This window comes from Phacochoerus africanus, chromosome 2 (assembly GCF_016906955.1).
Source record: "Phacochoerus africanus isolate WHEZ1 chromosome 2, ROS_Pafr_v1, whole genome shotgun sequence".
NCBI lineage: Eukaryota > Metazoa > Chordata > Mammalia > Artiodactyla > Suidae > Phacochoerus > Phacochoerus africanus.
The window spans coordinates 196,448,796-196,461,835 of NC_062545.1; the positions used below are offsets into that span (position 1 = coordinate 196,448,796).

At 40.9% G+C, this 13,040-nt stretch overlaps 1 protein-coding gene across 4 annotated transcripts in view; it reads right to left on the reverse strand.

The window, feature by feature from the left end:
- Positions 1-13,040, reverse strand: part of SYNE2 (spectrin repeat containing nuclear envelope protein 2) — a 356,033-nt gene that overhangs the window by 264,280 nt on the left and 78,713 nt on the right. For all 4 annotated transcript variants that reach the window (XM_047767512.1, XM_047767510.1, XM_047767513.1 and 1 more), the window contains exons 3-7: positions 8,832-8,893; positions 7,783-7,878; positions 7,620-7,697; positions 7,439-7,531; positions 2,870-3,051 (exon numbers count right to left, since the gene is read on the reverse strand). In XM_047767512.1, coding sequence (XP_047623468.1) covers positions 2,870-3,051; positions 7,439-7,531; positions 7,620-7,697; positions 7,783-7,878; positions 8,832-8,893 — 511 coding nt within the window. The remainder of the gene's footprint in view (positions 1-2,869; positions 3,052-7,438; positions 7,532-7,619; positions 7,698-7,782; positions 7,879-8,831; positions 8,894-13,040) is intronic.

The window sequence follows — 13,040 nt, forward strand, 5'->3', positions numbered from 1 at the left end:
GCCTACAAAGTGTGGGAAGTATTCTGGAATAACTATAGTTTTTGTTAGTATCTCATAAAAACACAAGGTAATTCAATGCACTCATTTAAGGTATAAACCACATGATAAAAATTACTTAAGAAATAATCTGCTTCTGATGACCTGGGCTTTTCTGGATCCCTTAGGAAAAAAGACTCAGCTATGACTATGATAAACTACAGCATAATCAGTGATTTTCATCTTATTTAACAAATACGTATGTGATGCCCACTGCATCCAGAAACTGTTCCAAATGCTCTACAAAAAATTCCTGTAATACACATAATAACCATAGTATGTGTCAGTATTGTCCACATTTTATGACTGAGGAAACTTGAACACAAAGACATTCAGTGTCTGAGATCACCAGTTAGAATGTCCTGGGAGCCGGGACTCAAAACCTGGTATTCCAGCTTCAGAGCATGCACTTAAATACTAAACTGAATTGATAACTACAGGGATGGGGGTGGGGCTGAGGGCAGGACCAGAGCACTGCCCGAGGGTTGAGAGGCCCAGAATCAACTCAGGGCTGACTGGAAGGCACTGTTCTCAGTAAAGAACCAGGTTGTGAGGTCAGCTCCTTACTGAGGGACCAAAACCAATGCCACAAAGAACATGCTGCTGCCAGGTCATGGAGAGGGTGGGGCTTGGCTCCAGAGTGACTGGCGGGGATCTAGGCCCTTAAGGTATCGCAGGTGGGGCTAATTCATCCCCTCCAGAAACAAGAAAACACAATATACTTCTTGTACACAGCCTAACATCTGAGTCTTAAAGAATCATAGAACATTGAAGTAAAAATACAACTAAGGGTGGCCAAAACTAGAATAAACTCGATGAATTATGGAAGAATTACTGCATCTTAAGAAGTTTAGGGGAGTTGCCATTGTGGCGCAGTGGAAATGAATCCAACTAGGAACCATGAGGCTGCGGGTTCGATCCCTAGCCTCGCTCACTGGGTTCAGGACCTGGCGTTGCCGTGAGCTGTGAGCTGTGGTGTAGGTCGCAGACGTGGCTTGGATCCTGTGTTGTTGTGGCTGTGGTGTAGGCTGGCAGCTGTAGCTCCAATTAAACCCCTAGCCTGGAAACCTCCATATGCCTCAGGTGCTGCCTGAAAAAGACAAAAAAAAGGAAGTTTAGCATAAGCTCTATACTTGAAAAATAAGGAAGGACATGGGGAAAAGACAAACTGTGGTGAAATGTATGGACTCTGAAAGGCCCTAAAGCTTATGTATGCATAAATGAAAAAAAATTGAAGATGATGTAATAATGCTCTTCACACATGCTATATTCTGGATTTTAAAAATTTAGGAAACAGAAGTAAAATTATCTCTATGAGAGTCAAGAAAAAGTTCGTTTAACATACATATAACCTGTAAGATACGCGTGTAAGTTCATGTTCCTCACAGAATACAGAGGATTATGACAACTAAAGAAAAGTAAGGCAGAAATTACTCTCAGCCTTTCTTTAGGAAGGAGTTACTCAGAAGCCCAAAATTTGAGGAGACTTAACAACATATTTATGCCTCTGTTTATCTGAACAATGCTGTGAGGAGGAACACCTTCTGAAATCCATAGTTCTCTTGGTGGCACATCTGCATCCTAATTCCTTACTTTCTCTAAACTCCAACCAAGCAGTTGGCTAAATCGAAAAAGTAAATGCCTCCCAAGAGCAAAAAATATTTTTCTAGGTAAAAAAGAAATCATAAGCACTAATTTCCCTTCAACATCCCCTTTTTAAAAATACCTACTCTCTGGTTTCTTTGTTTCCTAACTAAGCTATGAGTTTCTAAACAACAGAACTGTTGACTTTTCATAGAGTCTAGACAGCTCCAAAGGATCATTCTGTGAGTCACTCATTTACAAATTTGTTCATTCAGGAGTTCCCGTAGTGGCGCAGTGGTTAACGAATCTGACTAGGAACCATGAGGTTGCGGGTTCCGTCCCTGCCCTTGCTCAGTGGGTTAACGATCAGGCGTTGCCGTAAGCTGTGGCGTAGGTTGCAGACGCGGCTTGGATCCCGAGTTGCTGTGGCTCTGGCGTAGGCCGGTGGCTACAGCTCCGATTCGACCCCTAGCCTGGGAACCTCCATATGCTGCGGGAGCGGCCCAAAGAAATAGCAAAAAGACAAAAAAAAAAATTTGTTCATTCATCCACACAACACATTTATGGAGTACCTACCTTGAACGCACATTACGCTCAATTCAGGGAATATGGTCAATTAAGACAGAGTCCTGACTTTTTTTTTTTTTTTGTCTTTTTGCTATTTCTTGGGCAGCTCTCGCGGCATATGGAGGTTCCCAGGCTAGGGGTCGAATCGGAGCTGTAGCCACCGGCCTATGCCAGAGCCACAGCAACGCGGGATCCGAGCCGCGTCTGCAACCTACACCACAGCTCACGGCAACGCCGGATCGTTAACCCACTGAGCAAGGGCAGGGACCGAACCCGCAATCTCATGGTTCCCAGTCGGATTCGTTAACCACTGCGCCACGACAGGAACTCCAGAATCCTGACTTTTAAAGAGCTCCTAGTATGGCAGAACTACCTGCCAAATGCATGGGGAAACTGTACCTAAAGAAAAGGATATTTAAAGACTATTTGCACACACATGGGATGGGAGTGAGGTAAGTTACCCAGATGACACTACCTTCTGGTCTTCAAACCAAGAGTGGCTGAGCTCATGGACTTCCACATGGGGAAGGTCTACTATGAGAAGAAGGCGAAGGGTGAGAAGAAAGTGTACAGGTGGGTGTCACACCCAGCTGGCCTGAATTTCAGACCTGGAGATCTACAAGGTGGCAATGGTGGGTACAGCAGCCCTGTGTGTCTCTTCTGGTCATGGCAAACGACTTACGTGGCGCATTGCTCCTGAGCCCAAAGGAGAAGAGCCTTCTTTGCAGACATCTGCCATCTTTCTTGGACTTTGGAACATTTCTTAGCTGGAGGACTTGAGGTTGGAGATGAGTTGACCCCATGCACGCTGTCTAGAGGAGGTTGATTATAATTGCAAGAAAGTGTCCGGGCAAGCTCCTCGATCTAAAAAAGACATGATAATGGTTAACATGTACAGAATCATGAGTTAGCAGCATTGAGGCAAAATCTTCAGCCAAAACAAGACCTAAGAAGTGTAACAGCAACAGTTCGCTCCTGGTAAAAGGAGCACTAAACAAACCTTTGAATAATGGCATTTGCCATTTGGGACCACGCTTTGGCGTTCTTTCAGTGAACTGGAGTCACTCAGGCACATCCTTCCACATGGACGGTGGGCATGTATTCCCCACCCTCATCCCCCAATGTGCTTACAGAGCACTTAACTGGTGCTCAACACCTGTAAATCTAAACTGAACTCCCAGTAGAGAATACCTTTGGAGACATTGGTCAATAAAATGCATCTTTAATTATAAACCTCTAAGAAACAAATACACACACAGAAAAAAAAGTCAAACGTGGAGAGGGTAAGCCCCACAAAAGAAAAGAAAACTGCCTCTAAGTATATGAAAAATAACCTCACTAGTCATGTCAGAAATCCAAATGGATGCAACAAGAGGACAAGTTTTTCATACAAACCAAAGGCAAAACTTTTTTGAAGATAACAGTGATGATGAGAATAAAAGAAATTGGATATTTCTCTATTGCTGGAAATACACAAATCGGTTCAGATTTTTTTGGAGGGCAATATGATAAGACCTACAGAAAACATTAAAAGATAAACCCAGAAACATAATATAAGTACTACTGAAAGATGTACACTTCTTTCAATGATTGACAGATTCACCAGACAACCAATAATAGAAGATGTGACCAACACAATTAACAAACTTGATCTGGATGGCATAGACCACTGCACATAAAATGGCAGAATCAATATTCTTTCCAAGTGTATATTAGAATAGTTAGCAAAATTGACCATGCTGAGCCATAAAGCAAGCCATAGCAATTTTGAAGGACTGAAATAATTCAGATTATCTTCGCCAACCACAATGAAATTAAGCTAGAAATCAGTAATGAAGATATAACAAACACAATTCCAAATATTTGATAATTAAACAATAGATTGTTATATTCCAAATATTTGATAATTAAACAATAGATTGTTATAGAACCTGTGGGTCAAATGAGAAATCATAATGAAAACTAGAAAATATTTTGAAAAGAACAAAAATAAAAATATATTCATGGATTAAAGATGCACCATTTAAAAGATGTCAACTTTTTCCTCATTGTTCTATACATTCAATTCAATCATTAAAATTCATGCAGGTTGTGTGTATAAATTAACAAGTTATTTATCAAATGTACATGAGTATTACAGAGTTCCCATCATGGCTCAGAGGAAACAATCCAACTAGGAATCATGAGGTTGTGGGTTCGATCCCTAGACTCATTCAGTGGGTTAAGGATCCAGTGTTGCTGTGAGCTGTGGTGTAGGTCACAGACACAGCTCGGATCTGGTATTGCTGTGGCTGTAGTGTAGATCAGCAGCTAGAGCCGCAATTGGACTCCTAGCCTGGGAACCTCCATATGCCACAGGTGAGGCCCTAAGAAGACAAAAAGACTAAATAAATAAATAACATGTACATGAATATCAAATCAGCATGTTGTCTACTTTAAGTTTACATTATAATGTGTATCAATTCCATTTTTAAAAAATTTATGTGGAAATGCAAAGAGCAAAGAAGTCAAAATAATCTCGACAAACAAGTTGAAAACCACACTATCAGATATCAAGACTGACTATACAGCTACAGAGATTAATATAGTATAGTACTGGTGCAAGGATAAATAATGGAACAGAATAGACAATCTAAAAACGAAGCCAGGCCTATATGTTATGTGATTTCTAAACGTGATACTATAGTACAGTAGGAAAATGATGGTCTCTTCAATAATTAGTGTGGGGTCAACTGGAGAGCCATATGGAAAAAAACAAATCTTGAGTACTTTAACATAGCATACTCAAACAAATCAATTCTTTCTTGAAAATTGTAGATCTAAATGTAAAAGGTGAAATGATTAAGCTTTTAGAAATGTACTATCCAATATGATAGTCACTAGCCATATGTAGCTATTTAAGTTAATTAAATAAAATTTAAAATTTAATTAGTCATAATACCACACTCCAAGTGCTCAACAGCCACAAATGGCTAATGGCTACTATTCTGTACAGAGCAGGTACATAACATGTTCCATCACTGAAGAAAGTCCTTTGGATACAACTATTCTAGACAATAACATAAGTGAATATCTCCATGATATTAGCAAAGGGAAAAAAATCTTTAAAGGACATAAAAGTACTACCCACAAAAACCAGAAATTTATAAATGTGAACTACATTAAACTTATGATGACTTCCCACTGTAGTACAATGGGTTAAGAACCTGACTGCAGCAGCTCAGATCACTGCAAAGGTGTGGTTTGATTCCTGGCCCAGTGCAATGGAAGGAGGACAGTGACTGGGAGAAAGACCTGTAGACTCTGGGATGCTGGCAATGTTCTACCTTTTTATCTTTAGCTAAATGGTGGTTACTTCGATGTGTTTAATTAACAAAAATTCATCAAGCACTACTCTTAAGATTTCTGCATTTTCCTCTACGTATGTAAACTTTTTTTAAAAAGTTTATTTACAGTATTAGAACAGAACTTTAAAAAGCTTTAATTTTGCAAATCTTACTGCTCAAGAATGCAATTTCTAGGAACTTGGACCATGGAAATAATTGATTATATACCAAGTATTATTATTTTTTTTACTTTTTTGCTTTTTATAGCCTCACCTGTAGCATATGGAAGTTCCCATGCTAGGGGTCAAACCAGAGTTGCAGCTGCCTGCATATGCCTACACCACAGAAGCATCTGTGACCTACACCACAGCTCACAGCAACACCAGATCCTTAACCCCCTGAGCGAAACTAGGGCTCGAACTTGTGTCCTCATGGATCCTAGTCGGGTTCATTACCACTGAGCACAATGGAAATTCTCTGCAAAGTATTATTTTAAAGGTAGTCTTTTTGGAATTGCTTACAGTCACAAAAAAACTGTGAGCATTCTTACTGTCCATTAATGAAATACAGTACTTTAGAACAGAACATGCTTCTATTAAAATATATATTTTACATACATAAAGATGTTAATTAGAATAGCTTGAAAACAGTATGGATAGTATGACGCCATTTTGCTTAAAACATACATACAGGAACATATATATTAATGCCCACTGCATATGTCATGGAGACTGTATACCAAATTACTTGAAGTGGTTATCTGTGAGTGATGGAATTATAGATTATTTTCTTTTTATTATCTATATTGAATTTTTAAATTATATTTCAAATTCCTTGAAAAGTATGAATAAATATAATAAATGCCTATGAATTATCAAATTTTAACATCTGACCACATTTGGTTCATAAATTTTTTAAAAAGTAAAACAAATCGTGTTTGAACCTTTTGTCTTTCCCTCTTCAATTCCATTCCTCCTTTCCCAGAGGAAAAAGCCAAAATCCTAAATTAAGTTTTCATCATGCATATTACTCTACAATAACTACAAATAGGGTAGACTATATTAACAGAAATAATATAATCTTATTCTGCATGTTTGAAATTTTATACAAATTAGTTATTTTCTTATTTTTCTAAAATAAGCACGTATTTCCCATATAATGATATTTTTTTCTTTTTAGAACCACACCTGCAGCATATGAAAGTTCCCAGGCCAGGGGTCAAATCAGAGCTGCAGCTGCAGGCCTACACCACAGCCACAGCAATGCAGGATCCAAGCCTCATCTGTGACCTACACTACAGCTCATGGTAACACAGGATCCTTAACCCACTGAGTTAGGCCACCTGCATCCTCATAGAGACAGCGTCCTCATAGAGACAGCGAACTGGAGGTTCTAGGATTATTAGACAAGGGACCTCAAAAATAGGGAGATTTGACAAAGTTTAGTGGGTTCATTTTCAAGAAGTTACTTCAGGAATTTCTTGTGGTGCAGCAGGTTAAGGATCCAGTGTTTTCACTTCAGCAGCTTAGGTCGCTGCTATGACTCGGGTTCAATCCCTGGCCCAGAAATTTCCACATGCCACTGGTGAGACCAAAAAAAAAAAAAAAATTTTTACTCCAGAAGCTCCCTATTCTCTCTTCTGCCAGAGTAAATTAACAATAAAAATTTTACCACAGCAGGTTCTATTCTGACTGGTACTAAGACCATGGATAGTTCAGGATATCATGATAATTCAGCATTCAATTTTCAATTTAAGAATAATACAAGTGGCAAAAGATCTGCTATATATTTTCCACCTAACAAGATTTCCAGAGGGTCTTATTTCTGGAAGAAGCTCTAGCATCAAGTCACAATTATTGAATTACACTTATTTCATACGGTGGTAATTAGAACAGAAATAATTTTCCTGCCATTAGACTACTTACATGAAAGTGCAGTATAATTGTCCAAATCAGGCCAAGAATAATGGATGGATTTCCATCTATAATTTCAGTAACGTGAATATTTATTAGCTTGATCTGGAAAAGAAGACATGCAGGTCAGAAGGAGAAAATATTTCCTAGCACTTATCTTCCCAATGAATTTTCAGGTGAATTTCATACTCACCGATCGGTTTTTTAGGAATGTCAGGGCATGTTCTATATTGATCCGACACTGGAATGTATTAGATCCTTTATCTCGAGGCTGTCAAATTCAAGCAAAATGTATTACTCAGAAATATGAGTTTTTTAAACCCACAAAACTTTCTGATGTGGTTTTAAAAGCTTACCAACTGTTCTCCCGAGAGTACTTCAAGCAGGTCCAGGAGGACGTGCCCCTTTTTAATGTCTGTGAACAGGTCTGATATAACTGAAGGAGGATCGTGCTGCAAAAGGTCACAAGAAAAGTCAGCACTGAAACGTTGATCCAAAAACACTTTAAGACTCTCAAAACTGTGCTTCTGTGTTTTTGCAAAAGCTAAGATTCAATAGTGATTTTCTTCTTAATTAACAGAATGATAGAGAACACACAAGTTCCATATCAGACCAGGATAAGGAAAGTAGGGAACTCAGGCTATTTCACAACAAATTTCCAGTAACACAACACGCTTTGAGTTTTCACTGAGAGCTTAAAACCTGTGCAGGAGAAGCGGCTTTCAAACCATTCAGAATCAGCCAATAGTGAGCAAACCATTTGGGGAGGTGATTACATTTCCGGAGGAACCTGTTTATGAATTCCGAGCATTGTGCTGGGACAGATAGCCTGTAAGAAGAGGCTCTTTTATGTTGTATCTAGGTTATTCCAGGCAGCTGGCATAGCTGAGAGGCAGGATGGCACAGAGATTAAGATCAAGGCCTCTGGGTCCAGACTGCATGGGTTTGGATCCCAGCACTATCGCTTATAAGCTGTGTGACCTCGGAGAAGTCACTCACCTTCTCTGTACCTTAGTTTCCTTGTTCTTTAAACAGGAACAGTACTACCTATCTCATGGGATGTTGTGATGTCACTGAAAGGTAATGGATGGTCAGTACATTTGAAGAACCTACCACACCGTCTAATATAATACTCAATATATATGACAATACAATATCATTTGATAAAAGTGATGTTGCTGCCTTAAATATTTTTATGGCACTGTCTCCCGTATCCTTAACAAAAAAGTGCCTCCTTTTTGTGTTGGGAAAGAGTAATAAATACATCGAAATAAGACGGTGACATTGAGCACATTCTTTCAACCTTTTACACGTCACCAGGGCCATGTGGGGGGAACCCAAACTGACGGAGCAGGAGGAATCACTGAAATATATTTACAGTTTGATTTGCTCTCTTTTTTCTCACCTTTGCCAACTGTGAGTTTATCCAGCAGGTGAAGGTTTTCTTCTGGGTGTCTTCCTGTTCAGCTATTTTAAAAAGACAACAGCAATTATAAAATGCAAAGCCTCAGAAACTGTTTGAACAAATCAAAGCTTCAAAGGTCTGTCACTCTTGGTGTGTGTGCATGTTTCACAATGTTATAAACTTTCAAGGACTTCATGTACATTTCAGATGTTTGTCAAAGAAATGTTTTGGAAATAGTATGTTGATAAGAGATTTTTTTTTCAATTAATTTTTTATAGCCACATACATGGCCTATAAAAGTTCCCAGGACAGAGACTGAATCCCAGCCACAGCTGCGACCTTTAACCCACTGTGCTGCCAGCGAGAGATCAAAGTAGGTTCCTCTGCAGAGACCCGAGCTGCTGCAGTCAGGCTCTTAACCCACTGCACCACAGTGGGAACTCCATGTGAGATATTTCTTAAAGCTACAGGTTAGTGGCAAGAGATAATGGTTTTTAATACCTTTTACAAACAAAAGAATTCAGTCCCCACATGGCCTTGATAGTGCTGTACAAGGACTTGTGAGGGAGAAAAAGACTTCCTAATCCAAAGAATTTGCAGTCCAAGCCAACACCACGTGGTATTTAAGATAAACCCAGAAGATCTGAAAACATTTTACAAGGCTCATAAAATCATGTCAGTTTAGTCTTGACATTTATCATGAGTATTTATTACAGAGAATATATTGGCAGTGAATTAACTGTAAATTAGCTGCAATGAGAGTCAGAGAGACCTGGGTTCAAATGTTGCCTCTGCTACTGAGGAGCTGTGTGACGTGGAGCAGGTTCGTCGTGAAATAAGGTAAGGGGCACTCACCTCTAGAGACCGTTACTGATGCACTTAAAGTGAACAGACCCTGACACTGAGCCAACACAGGAGAAGTACTGGCTGTCACTCTTACTAAGCAGGCAGGAGACCAGAGAACAATCAGACTACTTGGGGTTGGGGGATGCCTTCCTTCCCAGGGCAGGAGAGAGCCCCAGACACCAGGCTTCCCCTGCCTTCCACCCCTCAGCTGCCACAGACATGCTCAACCCTGAGGCCAGGGTTGACCCTGCACTCAGCGACTGTCTTTCCATTTCCCCAGATCTCTACATCCCACCGGACAGGGCTGAGAGCAAGCCGAAACACACACCCCAAACCATGCCTAACATTCACAGCTGTGACACCTCACAGCCTTGACGCCACCATCTACTGTAAGCTTATCAGATTGCATCTCTCTATGCCTTCATCCCTGCTTATGTCCTAAACACACACACACACACACACATTCACTCATACTCAGTTTCCCTCAGTTCTCCCACTCTAATTTCCATAAGACCATGCACATCCCCAAATTTTTCTCATCTCCCACTTCTCCTTAACTCCTGAAACCTCTGACTGATGCTGAAATCCATAGTACACCAACAAAATCCCCTCACAACCCTCTTGGCCTTTCTGCTCTCTCCAATACACTCCTGATTCTTAGCAATATCAAAAATGCACACTGATGAACCTTCCAACCTTCTGGCCTCTTTACCTCCTGAATTTTTCTCCAACAGACACGTCTTCTGCCCTGCCTGAACCACTCACTGTCATGGTTATACCTTGACCTCGTCACCAGTAACTACATCTCCTCATAAACTCGAGTTCATGCATCCCCATCTCTGAGCATCATCCTTTATCTTTTCAGTCAGTTCTCACTAGTGTCTCAATTCCAGCAATCCTTGGAGCCCATCGGCAATGCCAAGCCCTTGATTCCGCCAGCTTTACACTGTTCCTCGCCCCCTTGTTCTCCTTGCTTTCATCCTTACCCACTGTAAATTTGACCATCAGTTATTACAGACACTCCTTTGGGCCTCTCATTCTGTTGTTCATGCCTCATCACTGCTCTCTGCTCACTCATACCTGCGCACCTGCTGCTCAATGTGGCTGGAAGAAAACCCGTAACTGTGCTGGCTGGACTCATCATGACCCCCAAGTGGGCCCTCAATACTGCCTGGCAGTCATACTACTCAAATTCCCCTGACAGCAATTTCAAATCTTCTTCTTCTTTCTCAAACCTCCTCTCCCACCCTCACTCTCAGCTGAGACTTTGCTTCCCTGGGGACGCTTACGGAATCATCTGCTCCCTTGTCTAACAACCTATCAAAGTGTGCCTCCAGCCTGTTAACATGGGTGAGCCAGCTCTGCTCAGACCGGAAGCCAATCCCTTCCTTTACTCATTCACCAGATCTCATCTCTGAAGCTACTCAAGGATATTTTGTTCCTTTTGCTCCTGTATCTCCTCTTCTCCCACCCCTCTCTTGGACCATTCCCATCAGTATTGATCCATGCTGTTAATTCATTCACCCATCTAAAAACAAACAAACAAAAAGGAAACCTTCCCACATTGCTGGTGGCAATGTAAATTGTGCAGCCGCAATGGAAAACAATATACAATTTCCTTAAAAAACTTGAAGTAGTGTTATTCATCCCACTCCTGGGTATATATTGGGCAAAAACCATAATTTGAAAAGACACATGCACTCCAATGTTATACCAGCACTATTTACAATAGCCAAGATGTAGAAGCCATCTAAATAAATGTCCGTCAATAGGTGAACGGATAAAGACGTGACACACACACACACACACACACACACACACACAATGGAATGTTATTCAGCCAGAAAAAAAGAATGAAATAATGCCATTTGCAGCAACATAGATGGACCCATAGATCATCATACTAAGTGAATTAAGCCAGACAAAGACAAATACCATATGATATCACTTATACGTGGAATCTAAAAAAAGACACAAATGAACTTACAAAACCGAAATAGACCTTCAGACATAAAAAACAAACTTGTAGTTACTAAAGGGGAAAGGGGGGGAGAGACAAATTACAAGTTTGGGATTAATAGATACACAGTACTAAAATAAACAACAAGGACCTACTATATAGCATAGGGAACTAACTCTATTCAATATTTTGTAATAACCCATAGAGGCAAAGAATCTGAAAAGGAATTTATACACACACACACACACACACACACACGTATATAACAGAATCACTTTGTTGTGTACCCAAAATTAACACAACATTGTAAATCGATTAAAATCAAAACACCAGCAACCCTCTTTGACCGCATCTCCCCATCAGGTACAGTTTCCTTTGTCTGCTGCCTATTGTGGCAAAACTCCTCGGACAGAGCTGTCTGTGTTCACTGTCTCTAGGTCCCTTCCTCCTTCTCTCTTAACTGAACCCACACCCATCAGGCCCTCACCATTCCACCCAAACTGCCTTCTCATCAAGGTTACCCGAACCGAGGTCCGTCCATGACTGCCCTCCTCCGCCACTAAAACCAACAATGGATTCTCACTCTTCATCTTTCAGGAGCCATCAGTAGCATTTGATACATATGATCACTCTGCTCCTGCTTCCAGGCCCCAACACTCTCCATTTTCCTCCTACATCGCACATGGGCTGGTCTCCTTCTCTCAGACAAAATACAATGCCTCAGGAAATCCTCCCAGGTCCACCTTCAGAATAAATTCAGGATACGACCACTTCTCAGCACCTCCACTCACTGCCCTGGTCCAGGAACCTCCACCGCACCTGGATTAGAGCAATTTATTCCTAACAGGTCTCCTTCCACCCTTGCCCTCCAGGTACATTCTCAACACAGAAGCAAGAGTGGTTCTGCTACAATGTTAGCTGAGATTGAGGAAACCCCTTTGCTCAGGCCCTGCAAGGCTCCTAACTTCACTCCTTAAAGTGGCTCTAAGTCCCACACCATCTACCCCCAGTCCCACCTCACCATCTTCCCCTTGCTCATTCCCCATTCCAACCACTCTGGCTTCCATGATTTTTTCAGACAACGCAGACACATTCCCCACCTCAGGGCTTTGCACCAGGTGTCCTTTCTTCCAGGAAGGCTCCTAAGGCAGGTAACTCGCTTACTTCCAGAGCTTGGCTCCAGTGGCACCAGCTGTAAGGTCTATCCAGACCATCCTATTTAACAATGTAATGACCCCATTTTCACTCTCGTCCTGCTTGATTTTTTCTATAGTATTCATCACCTTTAACACTATATATGTAGCAGATTTATTATTTAATGGCTTGCTCTCCTCCCAATAGAATGGAAGCACCACACGAGCAAAATGCTTCATCTATGATATATTCCAGGGCCTAGAAGAGTC